Source organism: Zosterops lateralis (genome assembly GCF_965231275.1).
Source record: "Zosterops lateralis genome assembly, chromosome: 6".
Classification (NCBI taxonomy): Eukaryota; Metazoa; Chordata; class Aves; order Passeriformes; family Zosteropidae; genus Zosterops; species Zosterops lateralis.
The window spans coordinates 53,988,122-54,009,268 of record NC_139761.1 but is presented as its reverse complement, the minus strand read 5'-3'; the positions used below and the strand labels follow the sequence as shown (position 1 = coordinate 54,009,268).

General features: G+C 59.1%; 1 protein-coding gene across 1 annotated transcript; it reads right to left on the bottom strand.

Annotated features, from left to right (window-relative positions):
- Positions 1-1,782: 1,782 nt before the first annotated feature.
- On the bottom strand, positions 1,783-21,035 carry B4GALNT4 (beta-1,4-N-acetyl-galactosaminyltransferase 4; the record flags this gene model as incomplete). The annotated part of the gene is made up of 20 exons (XM_083864235.1): positions 1,783-2,446; positions 2,961-3,087; positions 3,311-3,464; positions 3,556-3,628; positions 3,945-4,098; positions 4,257-4,564; positions 4,673-5,858; positions 6,458-6,540; positions 6,816-6,916; positions 7,160-7,269; positions 7,439-7,582; positions 8,995-9,061; positions 10,262-10,340; positions 10,650-10,717; positions 11,024-11,124; positions 11,456-11,546; positions 11,758-11,853; positions 11,929-12,039; positions 13,622-13,731; positions 20,885-21,035. 20 exons carry the CDS (start codon positions 21,033-21,035, stop codon positions 2,332-2,334), a joined length of 3,429 nt encoding a protein of 1,142 aa, XP_083720361.1. The 3' UTR covers positions 1,783-2,331.
- Positions 21,036-21,147: the final 112 nt, after the last annotated feature.

The window sequence follows — 21,147 nt, the reverse complement described above, 5'->3', positions numbered from 1 at the left end:
GGGGCACACATATTTTTTGGGATGCAGGGGGCTTCCCCCGGTTTGCAGGGAGCGTGTTTGTGTGCGTGGGATGGAGCAGGAGCCCTTTGAAGCCAGATAAGCTGAGAGGGAGCGTTTGAAACGGGCCAAACCAGTTTGGGGGGGTCACCACCTAGCTCCTACCACCACTAACCCAGGCCCCCCACCACACCCCACACTCACCAGGGGACACCAGGAGAGAGCCCCCTGGCAAAGCCCAGTGCAGGGCAGGAGGTGCCAGGACCCTTCACATGGCCACTGCTGTTGTCATGTGTGGTCCATTCTCAGCCCAAGGGTGTCAGGAGGTTCCTGTCCTCCCCCCAGCCTGTACGACCTCCCCTCTCAGGCTCCTGGCTGGGGCAGCCCCTCAGTGAGGGAACTCCAGGCTGGAGTTTGCCTCCATCGCCACGGACAAGCCCCAACACCTTTGCAGTGTCCCCGCGGGGCAGGGAGGGCCAGGGCTGATCCTCCAGGAGTGGGGACCTGCCCGCACCCCGCTGTCACCTGGGGCTCCAACACCTGGCCCAGGAGAGGCTCGCTGTGGCTCCTGCAATCCCCATGATCCCTGTGTCATCCTGTGGCCACATTTCAGCCATCACCAGAGAAACAAACCCTCTGGCATTGTGCTGCTGGCCCTGTCCCAAGCAGACACCATCAGCTGCCCCCAAACTGTCCCCAGCAGCACTGGGGATGGCACTGCTGGCACCGGTCTCTCCCAGCACCAGTGGCAGCTCTGGATTTGGCTGGGCCCAGTGCCCACTCTGATGATGGTGGCTTTTGGAGCACTCCCAGCTGGGAAGCTGCTGGAAAAGCTGTGCCTAAGGCTAGGCTGGTTTTGGAATAGGACTGGTGGCCCGGGGGCCGTGGGGCCACCCGCTCTGCCCAGCCACAGACCAGCTCCCGGCGCAGCGGGCACAGCCCTCACCCACAACAAAGCATTTCCAAAGCTGTAAAAAAACAGGGAGCGGGGCAAGGAGAGGGGAGAAACAACTCCTGGCTGCCAGGATGGTCCCTTCCCAGCAGAGCCTGGGGCCACAGGTACCAAGTTTGGGATAAAAAGCCCCCAGCTGTGGCTGTTTGCTGATGGCACATGGGTGGCTGAGCCCTCCTTGTCCATCCTCACCTCAAACTCAGGATGCTTGGAGTAAGCCTGGGGGATGCAATTGGGGAATGAAACACTTGAGGGGAAACTCCAAGACTATTTCAGGGAGGAGTCCAGGGAATTTGAGAGACAGGGGACCCAGCTGAGGAGCAGAAGCCCATGGCAGGTGGGACAAGACAGAACCCTTAAGACCCCCACCACAGACAGACACAGGTGAGGGGAAGCACCAGCACAGAGCTGGGACAGGGGTGGGCAGGGACAGTGTGCCAGGACATGCAGGAGCACAGGGAACCAGGGCAGCCCCCCACGGAGCTGGGTGGAGCCCAGGTGTGGGGCGGAGGCTCAGCAAGCCTGGACGTGTGGCTGGGCATCAAACAGGGTGCTGCCTGCTCCTCCTTGCATGGAAACAGCACGGAACACTGCTGCTCACTCCCACCAGAGTGGGGTCCTAGGGGACCAAGGGACAAAGGCCAACCTGGTGCCCATGCCCTGCATCCCTGTCCAGGTGTGGGGGTGACAGAGTGGAGGGAAATCCCAGCCAAGACATTGATTTTAATTTTTTAAGAATAAAAAAAACCCAAACCGAACAGACAAAAACTTCCTGAAAACAGCTTCCTACCTCATAATTTCACAGAAATTAGCTTGGAAACATCATCTGCCCGTACCTGCTCCAGGCTCTGCCTGTCCCCCCCAGCCCAGCCCCCCTGGCATGGGCAGTGCCAGCCCCACCCACAGTGTGTCCGGAGTGCAGGGCACAGCCAGACCCCCCCTTCCCTCCATGGGTCCTGGAAGGGGAGCAGGAGAGTTTGGGCAGCCCCAGTGGGTTCTTAGCCCCACCCAAAGCTCAGCTCCCCAAGCCTGACACGGGGACGAGGTATTGGGTATTTTAGGGAGGAGCAACGCAGGAAAGGGGCCGCCAAGGGATCCTGGATGCCACAATTCCACCTCCGGTATCCCTACCCTGGCACAGCCCTCCAGGACCCAGCAAAGCCCTCGGGACCCACCAGCAGTAAGGAGCTAATGAATTCATTGCTGACTAAGAAATTAGACCCTTAAGAAAAAAAACGCCACCAGCACCCACCATGGCCCTCCCCACTCCCCCATCCCCAGGAAAACCACGGTGGGTGTCGGGTGCCCCCCGTGCTGGCACTGGGGCATGGCAGGGGACAGGCAGGTGCCAGGGGTCAGTGGCTACAGGCCGGGCTCGGGCACTAGTCCTTGGAGGGCTTCTTGCTGCGGGCGTTCCACATGCCGCGCTTGGAGTGGTAGTAGTGGTAAAAGTTCCTGAGGCGCAAGCGCTCCACCTCCAGCCCGCTCTGGAGCACCCTGCGGATGGAGAGACGGAGCTCAGGGGATGGAGGAACACAGGGATAGGGCTCGGGGGATGGAGGGAGGGAGCAACAGGCTCAGGGGATGGATGGATAGTGGGATAGGGCTCAGGGGATGGATGGATGGATGGATGCATGGATGCATGGATGGATGCATGGATGGACGCATGGATGGACGGACGGACAAGGGTCAGGAGATGGATGGACAGAGGGAGAGGGCTCAGGAGATGGATGGACAGAGGTAGAGGGCTCCCTGTGGATAGGATGAGGCTCAAGGGACAGAGGGATGAAGGGACAGGGCTCAGGAAATGGAGGAAGGAAGTGATGGGCTTAATAGATGGATAGATAGAGAGCTCCGGGTGGACAGACAGATGGACATGGCCTTCCCAAAGGGAAGTTTTTCCCTTCACCACCCCATCATCCAGCCCTCAGCCAGCTTGATGGATGTGCCCAAATCCATTTGGCCAGTCCTGCCCCTGGGGGGTTTAGGGGCTGCAGGACCCCAGGCTCACCTGTCCAGGAGCTCCCAGTCCTCCCCGCCCCAGCGGTCCCGGAACTCCTCCGTGTTCATCCCCCCCACACGGTCAAAGTCTGACTTGTAGATGCCGAAGAGGCCGAAGCCGTTCACTTCCCAGTAGCCTGGAGGGGGGAGGGAGTAACGAGGTGAGGGGTGGGGGGAACCTCCAAATGCCCATATCATCCCATCTGTGCTCTCCCCACCACCTGGGAGCCGCAGGGATTCTCCATCTCAACCCCTCTTCCCATCACGGGTCCATCCCCATCTGTGCCACCTCCTGCGGTGGTGCACCAGGTGATGGCCTGGGTTTGGGGTGTTCCCAGCTGGAAAGGGGTCCCTGCTCACCATTGGGCTCCCGGGGGGAGCTGCCACAGCTCAGCCTCATGACAATGGGAGCGTAGGCCAGCTTCCCCTCCACGCAGTGCTTCCGGATGCTGTCCAGGATGTTGGCAGGGAAATGGATGTGCAGGTCGCACAGGAACACGATGCTGTGCTCGTCCTGGGAGAGGACAGACACAGGTCAGGGGAATCAGAGAGGAACAGCCCCGGGAGAGAAGCCACAGCCAGAGTTGGTCCCTGTTCCTGCTCACCTCCACCATGTCCACGCCAGCCTGGAGCCCGGCAGAGCGCTCGAAATTCCCCGTGCGCCGCAGGTATTGAAACCTGGGGAGAGAGGACAGGGCAAATAGCACTGGGGACAGACAGGGACACAGCCAGGAGGGGACAGGAACCACCAGCATGGGGAAAGATGCCTTCTCAGGCAGGTCCAGGTGCTACAGCTCAAGCTGAGGGTCCCCCCATGGAGTCAAGTTTCTGCACCCCCAAATCCACATGGAAAAGTAGTTTAAACCCCTGAAAATGAGGAGGGAAGGGGCAGCGAGACAGGGACTGTGCAGGTGGGGAAGGAGCAGCAGGTTATACGAGCACCTGTCTCACCGCAAGGACCCCCCAGACCCCGAGGCTGCAGACTGGGAGTTACCGGGGCAGTCGGGCATCCTGCAGGGCCTTCTCCACATCCATGTCCTCACTGTCGAAGTCCACCAGGATGACATTGAAGTTGGCGTCCCTCGTGGCCCCATAGAGGCTGGCCATGTCCGAGATGAACTGCTGCACCCAGCGGGCCTGGTTCTTCACTGCCAAAGACACATCCCTCAGGCTCACAGGGGGCACCCACAGCACCCCCTCCCAGGAAAACCAACCCCTTCTCAGGACAGGTAACACCCTCATCCCACTGGAGGATGCTGAGGGAGCAGCACAGACCCCGGACAGCCATGTCCTGCTGTTAACCTACCCGGCACCACGAAGTGCACCATGACGTCCTGCCTCCAGCTGAGCCGCAGCGGCCGGCACAGGACAGATTTTCCATAGAGGATGCTCCAGGCACTGGGCTGGGGCTCAGTGGCCCCCAGGGCCAGCCCGTCAGGGTTGGCCTCAGCACTGTCATCCTGCTTGTCCTGGTGCAGGAGGACGTAGACGTACTCGGAGAGCCGCACCGTGCGCTGGCCCCGCTCCGCCAGCTCCAGCTCCAGCAGGTACCGGTTTCCCCGCGCCGTGTCCCGCCGCTTCTCCACGTTGATGATCCTCAGGAGGGTGTAGATCCTGCAGGGAGAAGAGAAGCCTTGAAATCGGCATCATCGTGAGCTCTGCTTCCCACCATCCAGAACCCACTCCCACTGGATTCCTGCCAGCATCCCACTCCCTCCGTACCCTCCGTTCTTCTCGTTGAGCCTCTCCATGTACTGGGCCACCACGTCCACCACCTCGCTCTCGCTCAGCTGCAGGTTTCCCGACACGTTGCAGCGCAGGTCGTTCCAGTCGGAGCGCAGCAGCTCGAAGTCCACGGAGCTGACGCTGAACGTCCGCTGCCAGTTGATGGAATCCTCCAGCCAGCCCTGCTGCAGCTCCCCTGCCTCATAGGAATAGTCCGACATCTCTTCCTCATCCTCCTCCTCCTCCTGGCCCTTTCCCTCCTCCTGCTGTGATGCCGTTGTTTCTGACACCTTCAGAAAGGATGTCACCCGTGTCCCCTCGGAGCGGGTGGCTTCGGATGAGTTGTAGTCGGCAGTGGCTGCTGTCCTGCCCGGAGCAGGGGTCGTGTCCTCATGGCTGAAAAGCCCCTCGGTCCCCAGGGCCAGGAGGCCGGGCAGCACTTGCTGCCTGGGCAGCCGGTCCCACCTTCTGCCGCTCTTCCGCTTGGCAGGGTCCCTCTCCTTGGAGATGTTGCTCAGGAGCCAGGGGCTGCGGCGGCCAGGGATGGTCCGGAGCTTGTTGGGGGTGATGGGATGCTTCTGCGGGGTCCTGGAGCGTAGGTGGACTCTCTTCACAGGCTTTGGATACAGGAAAATGCCGGGGAAGGCTGGCTGCTGAGCCGGAGCTTTGCGCTTCCCAGGCTGCAGCCGAGTCACATAGACCTTCTCCTGGGTTTTCTGGGGCTTCTTGGCCTCGCTGGGAGCTGCTGGCCTGCTGGGACTTGGCGTTTTGGCTTTGCCACCAAAGATGGGCACAGAGAGGTGGGGCTGGAGGCCCAGGGCCGTGCCGTGCTTTGGAGACGCCGGCAACCCCAGCTCATCCTCCTCGCCCTCGTCCTGGGGCAGCCAATGGAGTGTTCGGCCTGGGCCCCGCTCCGGGGCAGGATCCTCCTGGAGAGCAGCCATGGGGCTGGATGTGCCCCACATCCCCGGCTGCCCAGGGGTGCCCACCTGCGCCCGGCCCCGCTTCCGGCGGAAGCTGTAATAGTCCAGGTCATCTCCGTAATCCCCGGTGACCGGCGCGGGATCCTTCCCTTTGGCTCTGGGTGCCGGCCCAAAGCTCTGCTCCTTGGCCTCCGGAGGGGGGTCTGTGGGCTCAGGGCTGTCCACTCCTTCCTCTTCCTCCTCCTCATCCTCCAGGAAATCTAGGGAGCAAAGGCAGCAATTAATACCCTGAGGCTACAACAAGGAGGCAGAGCCTGATCCCAGCAGGAGAGGAACCTGTGAGTGGCTGAGGTGAGGGAGCAGAGCTGGGGCAGCAGGGGATGCCCACACAGGGATTCCCACCAGGGCTGGCAGCTCCAGTTGCTGCCACTTATCCCCACCTCAAATCTTGGCACCAATTCCACTCCACCCAGGAGCAAAACTGACCTGCCAGGGCTTTGCCAAGCTGCAAACTGACCAAGGCAGGCTCTGAACAGCCTCTGCTTCCCCAGGTGCACTCCCAGGCTCCATGGACATCCCCAGACTCCACACTGGGTCTGGTTCTTACTGCCCACTGCTGAGGCCAACCCAAGAGATGTTGGAGGGAGAGCAAATCCCAACCCAGTGTCCTGCTTCCCACATCCCACATCACCCTGTTGCCATGCCAAGCAGGATGCTTGGAGGGGTGCTCCGAGGGATGCTGCTCTGCACAGCCCAGCCCTCCTGCAGCCTCTGGCACCACTGGAGTCATCCCAATGAGCCACAGATCCAAGGGGATGCCGGGAGCTTGGCCCCGTGCCCAGCAATGCCAGTGACTCACTGTCGGGGCCAAGGAAGAGAAACGCTCGGTGCCGTGGATCCTCCTCCTCCTCATCCATCTTCATGTACTTGTAGAACCCAAACCTGGGGATGGAGAGGGAAGGTGAGGGCCCGGGAGAAGGGAGGTTGAGGGGATGTGTGCAGGAAGGAGCACCCAGCTGCCAAGGGAGCCGAGCTCCCAAATCCAGGAGCACTGCCAGCACTCAAGCTGCTGCATGCCTGGGAGATGGGGATAGAGCCAGCCTGGGGTGGCCCTTCCATGGGGGACAGGGACCCGTGGCTGAGGATGCATCATCTCAGCACTGTTGACATCAGTCCCCTCTGCACAGCACCCCAAAATCCCGGCCCCCAGTACCTACTTTTCCAGGTAGAGGGGGGACTCTCTGTAGAAGCACTTGTTCTCTGTCTCCATGTGAGTGAGGCGCGTGAAGTCGTTGGGATACACGAACGAGAGGTAGACCTGGGGCGGTGATGGTGCCGTGTCACCCTGAGGAGTTGGCGACTCAAGACCAACACCCAAGTGACTCCCAGCACCTCAAACACAGGGATTTAACCCCCGCTCTCAGGCTGAGCTGTGCAAGCTCAGCCCGACCCTCCAGCAAAGGACACTTCCTCCTGGATTTTACCCAGGTGGGAGCATCCCTGCCCTGGGCTCCCCCGTGTCCCTGTGGGAGCCTGGCCCTGTCCCCAGGGTGACACTTACAAACTGCAGGCCCTGGTAGCGGGCGATGGGGAAATCCTTCACCACGTAGGTGGGGCTGTAGGCACAGGGCACCAGCACGTTCTCCACGCGGGACGCCTCGATGGCAGGGGCTGTGGAGGAGCCCAAAGCATCCCAACGTGTTCCCATAGACCCCAGCAGAGATGCCTCCGCTCCAGAGATGGGCAGAGGGTGGCAGGGATGACCCAGGTGCCTGCAGCAGCCTTTTTCCTCCCCCAAACCCCGCCAAGGACAAGAATGGATGCGTTCCCAGGCACTTACTGAGGAAGAATGTGTCCCTGGGGTCAGCCTTGAGCATGTCGGCCCCGTGCTCGTCCTGCTGCGCCTCCCAGAGGTGGCTCCCGCTGTGGCTGGCCAAGGTCTGCGGGATGTGCTCCACATGGTTCATCTTCAGGGATGACTCATCTGTGGGACAGGGCCGGGGCTGAACCCCCGGGCACACCGGGAGCATCCTCCAAGGAGCATCCTTTCCCATTCCCCCCAAGAGGGCTGGGAGCACTGTGGATTCCTCCTGCTCCCAGGGAAGGCAATGTTGCCCTCCCAGGCATCTCGAAGACCCCGTGACTAATCAGCCTAATGATTATTGCATCGGCTAATGAGGACGAGGGCACGGCTGATCCCAGCCAGGCCGTCCTGCTCTGATTACCACAGCCTCAAAAACACGGGAACTCTCAGGGCTGCAAGTCCCAAGGACAGAGGGATTAAATCCTTGGATATCCTTCCTGCAGGTAACTGCAACACGAGCTGGTTTGCCTCCTACCCAGGGATGAGGGTGGCACGTCACCCTCAGCCACCAACCACCCCCCAGGCTCCCACAGGAGGTCACCCTGCTCCTGTCACCTCGGCCATGCTCCAAGCTGTTCCCTTCCCAGGAAGCCCTGCCTGCTGCAAAGCCACAGGGAAGCAAGATCCCCCTTCCCAAGCCCCAAATTATTATTCTTGTGGCAGGGAAAGGCTTCCCTAATGTGTCCCTGCAGCTGGCTGGGGTTGGGCTGAAACCCCTGGAAAAGTCTAGAGGGAGGAAAGAGGGATGGAAAGAAGGAAGGATGGAGCTCTGCCTGCTGCTGGCAGCCCTCACCAAGGATGGGCTCCCCAGGGATGACATGGCTTTGCCTCAGGGTGCTGCTGGGTCTGAGGGAGCCAGGAAGCAGAAGCAGGAACAGCTGGTACTGAGAGACAGGGATTTATCTGCACATCATCCATCTCACAAGCACCTGCATCAGCACCACTGGCACCCCTCATCCCTCTTCTCCCCACGGATCCTGCCTGCCCCCTCCTCCTTATCGACACCTTCCAGAGCAGGAATGATGACCGCTCCCGCTCCGTGCGGAGCGCCAGGGCAGGACCCATCCATCAAGCCCTTTCCTGCTGCCAGGGCAGGGGCAGGAAGCAGAAGATCTATAGATTTAATTAAACCTTGTGCCATCCATCCCCACTTCCACGACAGCTCCTCGTAACTCAGGGCCAGGCCCTGGAGCCAGAGGGGTGTTGGCAGGCAGGGCGAGGCTGGAGCACCAGCAGAGCTGTGCTTCCATGATGTGTTGACTCCACATCCCATTTTTAGCAACGTCTCATCTTGCTCCCAGCATCAATCCTACCCACTGCAGCCTTTGCATCCGTTCTCACACCAGGGGATTGGTGTGATCACACTCAGCCTCTGAATCCCCACACTGGACTGTGGTGTGGGGGGATTCAGAGGCTGAGATGCTGCCCCAGGATCCAATTCTCCAGGTTCTGCTTTTGTTCCCATCTCTCCCAGGACATGCAGCCCTTGGAGTGCCCACTGGCTGTGGCTGCAGGAGGCACCTGGCCCTTACCTGTGTACAGGGAGATGTAGGAGGAGTCAATCACCTCAAACTTCAGGCTGGGGAGGAAAACTCGCCACTGGGAAAAAATAAAAGGAGATGGGGAATGAGCAGGAGAGTGGCAGGGGTCAGGATGCAGCTGCCCAAACCCAGCACCCCAGGATGGTTCCTCCCTGTCCACAGCTCCCAGAAACTTCCCTGCAGAAGAGGATCAAGAGAGAGGGCTGATCCTGCCCCATTTCCTGCAGGGTTTGGGATTAGCAGGGATCTCTGTAGGGTTAGAGAAGGAAAGGCTCCTGTAGGTAGGATACAGGCTCATGCTGCTTCCCTCTGGGACTGTCACAACTCCTGTGACCAAAGGCCTCCTTTCCTCACTCCAGTGCTTGATAAAGAAGAATTTGCCTTGCTTTAAGAGGGTCTCCAGAGCTGCCTGCCCCGATTTAACTCCAGCATTTTAAAAGCCAGTCTGGAGCCCTTGTCAGGACAAGCCCTTCAGTGCCCCGAGGGCGAGACACATCAGGGTCCTGCTTTTGTTGTGGATGTTGTTGTTGTCTCTCCCTGCACAGCTGAGAGGTTTTTCTGCACGGCTGAAAGGCTTTGCTCCCTCCCTCCAGCAAAAACATCCCATCTCAGAAACATCTCCCCCATCTATTTGTTTTCCCCACTATTTGTTTTTTGCCTGAAGAAATGCAGACCTTATCAGGATAGAGGGGATGGGGAGGAGGGAGGCAGCCAGCAAGGAAGGGGTGTTGCCGGCCTCCCTGATGCTTTGCTGGCACCGGTTTGACTCCAGTGATTAATGAGTTCTTGGGAGAAAGGAAACCTTTGCTAACGAGCCAACATCTTCCCCTCAGCCAGCCTGAGCCCCTGACACATGCTCCAGGCTTTGCCAGGGCTGTGCTGCCAAGGCAGGCAAGTTCAGATTCGAAACTCATGGTAATTCCAAGGGGGGATAAAGAAGAAAACAGGGAATTGCTCCATCGCCTTGGCCACTTCTCTCCCACTGCTGGGATGCAGCCAGCAAGGTGGGACCTTCCTGCTCTGGGCTCTTCTTGCCCATGGGAGTCCGATGGCAGGGTCTTCAGCTGCCCAAAAACCACCAGCAGGAAAGGAGAACAGCACTCCATGTTCCCCAGTGCTGAATAACCAGGGAAACAACTGACTTATCCATACTGGCAGCCATGGGAGGGGGAAACCGTGGCTTTGCTCCAGGATAAAGCACTTGAACACACGTGGGAAAAGCCCTGGCACTGGCATGGGGAGGTGGGTGTTTACTCACCCCAACTTCCACGTGGTCCGAGCCCCGGTCATCCTGCTTGTGGAGCAGCTCGAAGTAGTAACGTCGGGAGGACATGAGGCTGCAGGGGAGGGGACACGGCAGTCAGAGCCCAGGGCCAGCCTGGGAAAGCCTCCCTGTCCTGCCCATGGGTGGGTAAAACCTTCCTGAGACAAGGAGATGGAGCTGAGGAGGGTTCCTGCTCCCCCATCCCACTGCTGAGGGGTTCTGTGGGATGGGGAGGACATTGGGACATCCCCACCTCATCACCTGGGGTCCAGCCCAGCCCCACGTGCCTTTTGGGAAAGGACCATGACCCAGGGAGGCCAGACCCAGCAACTCCATGTCCCAGACTTCATCCCCATGTGATAATCCCCAAGGACACACTCACCGCAGGGGCTTGGAGACTTGGGAGCTGAACTTGGTGAACTCTCCCGGCGCCGTCCACTCGGTGCCCAGCTGGGAAGGATAGAGGAGCATGAGAGCAGCAGGACACCCCACCAAAGCCCATCAACTTGCTATTATAGGAATTAACCCCAAGAAAATGCAGGAAGAAATATTACATCTCCTGGTCGTTGGTGCGTCCAACCAAGAAGGGACCAAGGGGCTCCTCTGGAAGCCAACCCAGGCCTGGCCAGGGATGGGAGCAGGCTGAAACAGCCTGGCATTCCCAGAGGAGCAGAGAGGCAGGAGAGCTGCCCCCAGCACAGCCACACATGGATCCTTCCCCCTGGAGCAGGGCAAGGCAGAGAGGTAATGCCATACCTTGCCCACAAAAGCAACCAGGCGGGAATTGGAGGGACTGTCGTCGGAGCTGAGCCAAAACTCTGAGTTGTCATCCGATGCCACAGAAAACTGGAAATCCCCTGCAGAGAGCCACAGAGAGGGTCACCACTGAGGGACACAGGGACCCTGGTGGCGTGGGTTCGGTCCTGCTGCCTCGTGCTGAGATGGGGAAACAGGGATAGGGCCACCCCAGATCTCATGTCATGGCTCTGTCATGGATGGGATCAGGGCTTTGCCTCCCTTCAAAGCCACAGGAAAAGGGGGGTTTGCTCCAGAAGGACCCTCCTGCCCAGGAGCCAGGGTTTAGGAACCGTCTCCCAGAGCCTTTCTGTTCTCCTGTGACCAGGAAGGGGAAGGACACAGTGTCTCCACATTGCTGCATGGGGGAAAAGGCCACGCTCCATCACTCACCATCTTTGAAGGGATGGATGTAGCCAAAAATCCTCAGCCCATAGTTCTTCCACTTGGGAGACACAGCCAGCTTCTTCACCGTGGTGCGGGTCTGCCGAGGAGACGGGCACGGATCACCTCCTCCATGTTATCCCAGGCTCCCACACCCCCAGCCCCATCACCACACACCTCTCCTCCAGCTGGGAATCACCTCCCCAAGCCAAACCCTGCAAGCCAAGGTCTCGAGGGCCAGTCTTGGAGACGAGGGAGGGATGGGTGGACCCTCCAGCCAACAACCCCTGAGCACCTGTCCCAGGACTCACGTGGGGAAAAAGCGGGAAGTGGAGGTTCTTCCTCAGGTGCCGCACGGCCCCGCCACACCAATCCTCAAAGACGTGCAGGTTTGCCTTCCCCTTGTACTGTGGGGGAAGAGAAGGAGCTGAGTGGGGCTCCTCCTCCTCCATCCCCTCCCAGGCTGCTGCCTGCCCACCCACCTGCTCATTCCAGGGCAGGGCCTGCTTGGTCAGGTTGAGTTTGGGCTGGGTGCTGGCTCGGTCGGAACGCTGGCCTCTGGAAAACCAGCCATCCACGTCCTGCCCGTCATTCTGTGGGGGAACAGAGGGAGAGATGGGATGGGTGATCAGGGCCAGCACATCCTATGCTTGTGAGATGTCTCTGTGCATCTGTGGTGAGGCCCTGGCACAGGCTCTGCCCAGAAAATCTGTGGCTGTCCTATCCCTGGAAAAGTTCAAGGCCAGGCTGGACAGGGCTCGGGGCAACCTGGGCTAGAAGAAGGTGTCCTTGCCCATGGCAGTGGGTGGAACTGAATGGGCTTTAAGATCCCTTCCAACCCAAACCAGGATTCCATGATCTAAATACCTCATTTTGAGCGTTGCCAAACCAAGGCAAAAGATTTCACAGCTCACGGCAAAGGAAAGCAGGAGGAGGCACAAAAATATTGGCAAGGTGTCTCAGGCAGCAGTTTCAAAATGTTCCAGCTAAACTTGTTTCCCCTCCACTGCCAAAACTTCTCCAAAACAGTGAGTTTTCTGTTCATCCAAAATGTTTGGCCAGTCTTGAGGGCTGCTGGAATTTGGGGCTCTCTAAAAGCACAGAGGTGATCTCTACATCCTGAGCAGAAGAAGTGGGATGACTCTCCATTCTCCCTCTTCCTTTAAAGGGGATTAGGTTAATCCCATTGCTTGTATCTTGTAATTTAGAGAGATTAAGTGAGCATGCACCTGCCTCCAGCTCCATGTCGGGTGACAAGGAAGAGCCAGGTACTTCTGGAGCCTCTCCAGAGCATTCCCCTGTTCCTCAGCTTCCCCAGAGCATCATCCCCCTCCTCCTCCACCCCCCAGGGCAGACACAGCACTGTCACCACAGCACAGTCCATTTGGATGCACAGTGCCAGGGAACTAATTAACAAACTGCCTAAACAAACTCATTAGAGCCCCTGAGGAGGGAGCAGTGCCCTTGGAAGACCTCATGAGGGAAGGTTTTGTGCCAGGCTCACTGGAAGTATTCTCCCTCCTCCCAGGGAAAGCCAGGCTGCAATTCCTGCTGTGCCCTCTGTCCTTACCCAGCACCAGCCCGTGCCTCCTCTGGGCACTTGAAGTTCCTCCTTTGTCCATCTGTCCCTTATTTCTGAGGAGTGACCCCACTGTTGGGATAGGGCAGGGAATACTCCCTGGCTTCCCCCTCCTGCCTTCCCACCTGGCTGCCCTGCTATGAGGCCTCTTGGTGACAACAGCTTGGACAGGGACAGCAGGGCCTTCAACAGGGGCTTGGTGACCTGCTGGACAGGGGACAGCAGGTGTCCCCATGATTACAATTCCAAGTGCCTCCTGCTTGGAGGCTCCACCTGGGGTATAGTGGCTCTCCAGTCCAGGACAGAGCAGAAGACAGGAGCAGGTGGCTTTGCCCAGAAAAGCAGGAATTGCAGAGCAGATGAAGCTGGGCCCCTCTCAGGGAAGCTGAGACAGGGCACATGGAGCAGTGTGGGATATTGGGAGGGATATCTACCCAGTTCCAATGGGACATTAGAGGGTTTATCCACTGTGAGGGCTGCTGGGCAGAATCAGAGGTTCTGATGTACCCCTGGAACCCTTGGATCCCCTCAGCTGGACAAGAACCTGGAACACTCTGCTCCCAGAGTGACCTCCAAGACCCCATCCCACCCATTACCATGGGATCTTCCTCGCGGCTCTCGCTGGAATCCTCGGCTTTCCTGCGCCGTGCCGGGGCTGCCGCCGGCCGCCGCCCGGGATCCGTCACCTCCCCCGGCCTCTCTCCATCTGTAGGGGAGCAGACAGGGGTCAGACCACAGCCCCCTCATCCCACCACCTCTTTTGGGGACACCTCTCTCCCTGGCACCGGGAAGGGGAGGTGTTGGCATCACACCATTGCTCCCAGGGGACAGGGACATGGAAAGGGGGGGTGACATGGGGGAGCCCTGGCTGCAATTCCCCTCATTCCATTTGCACTAAGCAGCTTTGCAGCAGCTCATCAGCAGCAGGTTTAATTACACCCCCCACAGCTCCTGGCCCTTTACATAAGAGATGCTGGGATAAGCTGTTGGGGTCTTGCTCCCCACTTCCATCCTCAGGGATGCATCTCTGCTTCCTTGCCCCTCAAAATCCCAGCTCTACCAAGAGCACACAAGCCTCAAACCCCCCAGATATCACCCCCTCAAACCATGTCCCTCTTCAAAATCACACTCACATCAAAACCTTGCTCCCAGACCCATCAGCTTCATTACTGTGCTGAGTTATCCCCAACCTTTGACTCCCCTCTGCAGCTCCCTTTCCTTGGGCAGGGAATTTTAAACCACCCCCACTTCCCCCAAAACAATGGTGCAGACTTGGAAAATGTTATTCTGGGGGAGGAACATCCTCTTTTTCTGCCACCCCAGAACCCAGGGGGACAGGGGGAGCTTGCAGTTTAGTCATCACTGCCGGTGCAAGGATCCACAGCTCAATCCAGAGTCAAGGGGAGCTCAAAGCAATGCTTGGAGAGGTGGGTGTCCAAGAGCCACCTCCACAATCATCTGTGGATCCCCAAAAACCAGCCACTCCAATATAACGAGGGGGAGCCCCAGGTCCCATCACAGGAATTGCAGGAAAAGGGTCACCGAGCCAGTCCCAAAGGTATGGAAATATGTCCCTGTCCCTCCACACCTCCTTCCCACCACCAGCAAGTCCTGGGGCCTCCCACTCCCCCAGATGGAAGAGCCTCAGTGAGTACCACAGCCAGGGAAGGGCTCGGCATACCCAGAGCCACACGCCTTCCACACCATTAGTATTCCAGCGGCCGCGCAGCCGGCGTCTCCTTGGAGATGGCAGCACAAATCCCATCCCCACGGCAGGGACAGGAAATTAAGCTCTAAAGCCCCTTCTTCTGCTCTCGGCCATTCTTCAGCCCCTGGCAGCTCCCCAGGCTGCCTCCTCCCCTCTCCCAGCCTTATTCCCGCATCCATCCCTCTTCCCTCTGCGAGGAGGGTGATGGGGAGCAGCGGGACCAGAGCCAGTGCTCGGCTCCTGCACTCCACACACGGACAGCGTCATTCCCAGCACACTGATCTGTGCGTTCATCATGGACACGAGGGGCTCAGCGCTCCCAAGGGACCTGCCCAGGGATGGGAGGCGGGAGTGGCTCTGTGGTTCCCACTCAGGGAGTCTGTCCTGACCTTGGAGGGGATAAACCTGTCTCCCATGGGATCTGCCACAGACAAAATTCCCTGTATGGCAACCTGAGCCAGCAGCATCCCTGGCTGCATCCACAGGGATGGCTGGATGTGGCCAACCTGCTTCACTCTCCTCCATGTCAGGACTGTGAACTGGTGGGAGATTATTTGATATAAACTGGAGCAAAGTGGGGAGAAAAACAGGAGTTAATCCAAGCTAAGCATACTCATCCTTGGAACTCTCAGGATCCAAAGCCACGAGCCCCCTGCTTGCTCCCTATCCCTTCTGAGGGGCTCCCCATCCAGGGGTGAGCAAAAGCACCAGAATGCTCCAGAAAAGGCTTCTGGGATTCCATGCAATTCCCTGGCAATTTAAATATCAGAAAGTGACTTCTGGTCAGGGTGTGAGGAACTAATGCCATGGGGATAAGGGGTGGGGAAGGGCAGTGCCTTGTGCCAATGAGCATCAGTGCTCCCAAAAATCCTGAGTTCCTTTGGTCCCAACCACAGCCCTGCAGGAGGAGCAGCTCAGAGGAGAAGAAGAAGGAGAAGGCAGCACTGGGAGGGGTAAGGATTCCAATTCCTCCCAGCATCCAACTGGGATGCACAGCAGCACTGCTGTGTCCATTCCCTCAGCCAGTCTTCCTCGAGGACCAGAGAGGGCAGGACAGGAATAGGGGAAGGTCCGAGGACAAGCAGGAACCCACTGCCTGTGGGATGGAGATGCTCAGGGAAGGGATGGAAGCACTAAAAGCTCTTCCCTGGAGCGACACTGATGCTTTGTGAGCAGCAAGGAGGGGGCAGGAAGCACAAACCATGGCACTAACCAGCTCTGAGTCACTGCAGCCTCCAGACAGGGAGCCAGGATCCTCATCCTGGGGAGGAGGCCATGGATATGAGGGACCCACGCAGGGCACGGAGCGATGCCTCCCATGGGAGAAGCATCTCCCGGTTATCCCGGCCCTGTAACTCTGCTGGGAAGCACAGAGAGCCTTTCACATCCCACCTCCCGCCTCCTCCTCCCCAGCTCCAAACACAGCCCCTTTCTTCCATGCTGGGGTTTCTCCTGGCCCTTTTCCAAGCCCTGCGACGTGGAGGGAGGGAGGTGACATTTAAACCCGACACAGCTGCAGCAGAAGTGGTGGTGGCACCTTGGTTAAACCCAGAGGTTTTATTCCCAAATTTTCCTGGTGAGGACACGGTCTCTGCATCCCTGCAGGAGCCTCCTAAACAAGGTGTTAAGTGATTATAATTAGCCAGAAAGGAATCAACACCACAAATCCATCCCCCTGTCAGTGCCACAGAAACACGGGACAAAAATCCTGGCCACAACCCCTGGACAGAGGGTGGTGGCACGGGCTGGGTGACAGCCGGTGACACCAATGGGGCCGAGGGGAATGGGGTTTGTGACCACCATGGGGACATGGGACATCCCTGCCCTGCCTCCCTCGGGCAGTGCTGCCTGCCAGGACCTGTCACTGCCTTGCTGAGGGAACTGGAGGAGCGAGGGGGATTTTTCCTGCCTCCTCCATTCCTTTGCTGCTGTTTTCCCACTCGGTGACAGCCCTCTCAGCTGGAGCCATGGAAATCGATGCGGAATCGCTCTGGCTGGCAATGGAGCTGCCATGAGACCACTCCAGCTGACAAACACCCACCAGGAGAGGCGGCTCCGACACTTCCATGCTCATAATCAGGATCTCAAATCCCTCCTGGGATTGGACAGCTCCCAGACTTCCTCCATCTCCCTCACTGTGCATCCAAGTGCCCTTCAGTCCCACCTGCTCCAGCCCCAAAAAGAGCTGGAACAGCTCCCACGAGACCCTGCTCCATCCCAATAGGGATGATGCTCACTCACAGCCCTCAGCACAAAGATTTGGCTTCCTGAGATGTGGCCTCTGGGGAAGGTCACTGTGAAACACTGGGAATTTTAGGGTGCATTTCACCCCAGAAACATTCCAGCCTCTGAGCTGTGCATTGCCTGTGGGGTCACCATCCCAGTTCCAGCTTTCCAGCCTCTTCCAGCAGCTGGCTCCCACCTGGCGCCTCATCCAGCCAAAATCCCTGCATCCTGCCAGTGCTGGGGCCACTGACACCTCAGGGGGCTGCTCAGCCCTTCCCAAGGAGCAGCTCTGGAGAGGCCCAGCTGCAGGCACAGGGAAGGGATGGAGGGGAGATCCAGGGCAGTGCTGGGAAGGATAAAGGTCCCACCAAGGCAAAGAGCCCCTGGTGCTTGGGGAAAGCCATCCCTCCCCTCCTCTGGCTTCAAGGGACAGTTCTGGGGACTCTCCGAGTGCCAAGGGGGCAGGTGCCACTCTGGGGTGGCTCAAAGCCACTTTGTGCCTCTGGAGAGCCTTTGAAAAACCCAAAACGGGCAGTTGCCGATTTTTTCCCATTGGGCACCCTAGAGGAGCAGGGCATGGAGCCTGGGGCAGTCTGGGAAGGGTTTCCCATATGGAAAAGGGCCCAGTGACACCCAAACCAGTCTATTCCCCCAGCTCCAAATTCCCTTTCGGCAGCAGGGATGGGACCTGCTTTTCCTGGCACTGGGACCCCACGTGGGTCCGTCCAGGGAAACCAGCCTTTCTCAGCAGGGATAGGGGTGATGCCAGAAGGAAAAGCAGCTCCCAGCCCAGTCCCAAATCCCAGTGCCCTTCATCTTCAAAGGGCTCTTCTCATCCCCTTCCCTACCTGCTCCCGGCATTCCCAACAAAATGGACGAACCCCACAGCAGACTGCAGCATTCCAGCCTCCCAATTAAAATCAAAGGATCTGCTGAGATGCATCCCAGAGGGACACATTATCCCAAACCTTCTCCCCTCTGCTCTCCCCAAAGATGGGTCCCTGGGGGAGGAACAGCCAAGGACAGGACACAGAGCATCCATCCCATCACTGGCTCGGGATCAGGGGGTTTTGGGAGCCCTCTGGACTATGGCAGAGGGGTGACCCAGGCTATGCCACATCCACCAGGCAGAGAGAGCCCCATTTCATCCATGAACTGGCTTTAACACCCTTGAGCACCCATCCCGTGCTCCCATCCCCGCAATCCCCCAAAACCTCCCTCCAGCACTGCCAACACCCTCCACGCTAAATCCCAGCAAACCCCAAACCCCACAGCGAGCCACTTTTAGGACTTTATCATCATTTTTTCCCAGTTCTTTTTTGCCTTTTCATCTTTTTCCATTCCCTTTCCACCTGGCGCATCCGCGTTTCCACCCCATTGCCTCGGCGCGGTTTCCAGCTGGGAGAGCACCGTAATGGCCTCATTATTTCCAATGAGGAATCCGTGTGTTCAATTAGGCAGAGGAGGCTAATTATCTACTTGGAGAAGATGAGGAAAAGGGGGGGATGTTTTATCAGGGACCAGCACAGCTCCCAGCCCAGCCCCTGGATGCTCCAGCTCCAGGTATCACCAATGGCTGGGCCAAGGGCACACAGGAGCCCTGGGATAATCCCACTGTGCTCCCAACTCCACCTGGCTGGGCCTTCCCCACTTTACACCCCCAAAACTACCTAAAATCCTCATGCCCTTCACCTGTAGCCTCCAGAGCGTCCAGCTGCTCACTGATGCCCTGTTTAATGAGCAATTAACCTTTTTCCTTGTTAATTAACCAGGCAGCACCCCTGGCACAGACACATAGGTCCTAACTCATGGTAGCCAAATCCAAAAGTCATCTCCAAACTCCTGTTGGTGCACAGACCCTTGGGGTGATGCTCTTCCCTCAAACCCTTGCAACAAGTTTTTTCCTTAATATGATTTATTTCCTATGATCTATTCAGGGTTTTTTGGTTTGTTTTTTTATTATTACTTTTTTACTCCATTCAACGTGATTTTCCACCTAAACCGCTCCCTGCCTCACCCACTCTGGCAGGAGCAGGATGAGAGTCCAGCTGTGCATGGCCAAACCCTTCCCCAACCCCTTTCCACCACCTCGTGTCCAAAAAGGCCAACTGGGACCTACATTCTGCCTTTCCCACTCTCACTGGAAAATCCCAGTGCAAGGAGCAGTGTCTCCCTGGAGTCCTGTCCTGGATAGCTGGATCCAGCTTTCCCTGGAGAATCACCCACCTCTCCACACCTCAGCCAGGGAAGGTGCCCGTGTTCCCCATGGCAAGGGGTAACACTTCCCACACTCAATGTACTTTTCCCATTTCTCTCTTCCCACCTCCCAGAGGTTCTCCACCAAGCCCAGCACCCCTCATTCCCAGTTTGCAGCCATTCATACCCAGAGTGGGACTGGGCACCCCCTCCCTTCCACAGCAAAACCTATGGAGCATCCCGAGGAGCCGGCTGGGATGCAGGGCACGCAGGGATAGGCACCGCCAGGCTCAGCACCTGGGACCATCCTGGCACACAGGCATCCATCCCTGTAGGAAAACCACGGCTCACCCTCGCACCGCTGCACCCCAGCACCCCGGGAGGGGCCCATCCATGGTTTTCCCAAGGATAAGGACAGCGATTCCATGCCATTCCCCCCTGCCCGAGGCTGCTGGTCCAGCCAGAGGCCAGACTTGGCCGTGCCCAACACTGGGATAACAGCGGGGCCGGGGGAAAGAAGCGCCTCGGGATGGTGGTGGGAACACGGGGAAAACCCCCTGGGGAACACGGGGCAGAGCCTGCGGCTTTCCCAGCGTGGAGGATCCCGCAGGGAGCCCCCGGTGTCCCCCCCCTCCTTCCCTCGGCAGCCTCATTTCCTGCCTCGCTCATTCGCATTACCCCGATTTTACCATAAGGCCCAAAAATTTGCAGGATCATGCTGCTGCTCCGCTCGGAAACTTTGGGTTTTCCAGCCGAGAGGCTTTGCCGACCTCCGGGACGGCTCCGACCCCCTGGGGAAAGCCTTTCCCTCCCTCCACAAACACCAAATCCCGACCCCTGCTCATTTTTTTAGGACAAAACGCGCTGGGCGAGGTCAAGTCCCAGCAAGAATGTAACAGCTCAAGTTTCACCCAGCAAATATTCCGAGTGGCTTTGTGTCTCCCCGGGCAGCCCAGGGGGGTCTGGCACGGGAAAACCGGGAGCGACGGGACACGGAGCCGAGCCCTGGGGCACCTGTCCCTCCGGAGCATCCCCGCATCCATCCCCGCATCCATCCCCGCATCCATCCCCGCATCCATCCCCGCATCCATCCCCGCCGCTGTCCGGGGGCGGGAGGAGAAAGGGGTTTGGGGTGTTGTGGTTTTTTTTTACAGGTTGAGAAAGTGTTGGGATGGGATGAGGAGGGTTGGGAAAGGATGGGGACGTTGGGAAGGGATGGCAAAGGAGAGATCGCCCCTTCCAGCAGCGGCGAGCGCCTGTAAATGGTCTCTTTGTCATCGCAGCCAAGGCGGCGGGTGGAAAAATGAGGACGGAGCGGCTCGAGGGGGGACAGGGAATGTCCCGGCCGGTTTGGGGCCCTCCGGGGTGTCCCTTCTCCCGAAAATCCAATGCCGGGCGCGGAGCCCACGGGGGGTCCCGCTGGCCCCAAACCCGAGCGGGGGATGCGGGACAGACAGACAGACAGACAGCGCTGGGAAGGGGGGATCCCACCCCTGGGGGGGCGCTCCGGGTCTCCAGCGTGGCAGGAGGACCCCCAAACCCCCTGGGGACCCCCAGACCCCCGGTGCTCCCAGAGCGGGCGGGAGCCCCGGCACTCCCTGGGGACTCCAACCCACGGATACTCCGGTACCCCGGAGCGGCGGGGGGGACCCAGCGCCCCTTGGGGACCCCCAAAGCCGCCCGAGCCCCCGCCCCGACGGCTGCCGAGGGCCCCCCCCCGCCCCGTTACCTTTGCCGTAGGCGAAGGGGAGGCGCAGGGCGCGGCCCTGGCGCACCAGGCTGATGTGCAGGTAGGTGAACCAGGCGGCCGAGGTGAGCAGCGCCAGCAGCAGCAGCAGCTTCAGCTGCTTCCGGAGCTTCTTCACCGGGAGCCGCGGCATCCTGCCGCCCGCATCGCCCCCGCCGCCGCCACCACCGCCGCCGCCGCCGCCAGCGGGCTAACCCCGGCCCATGGGGCCCCCCGCCCGTCCAGCCGGCGCGCTCCGGGCCGGC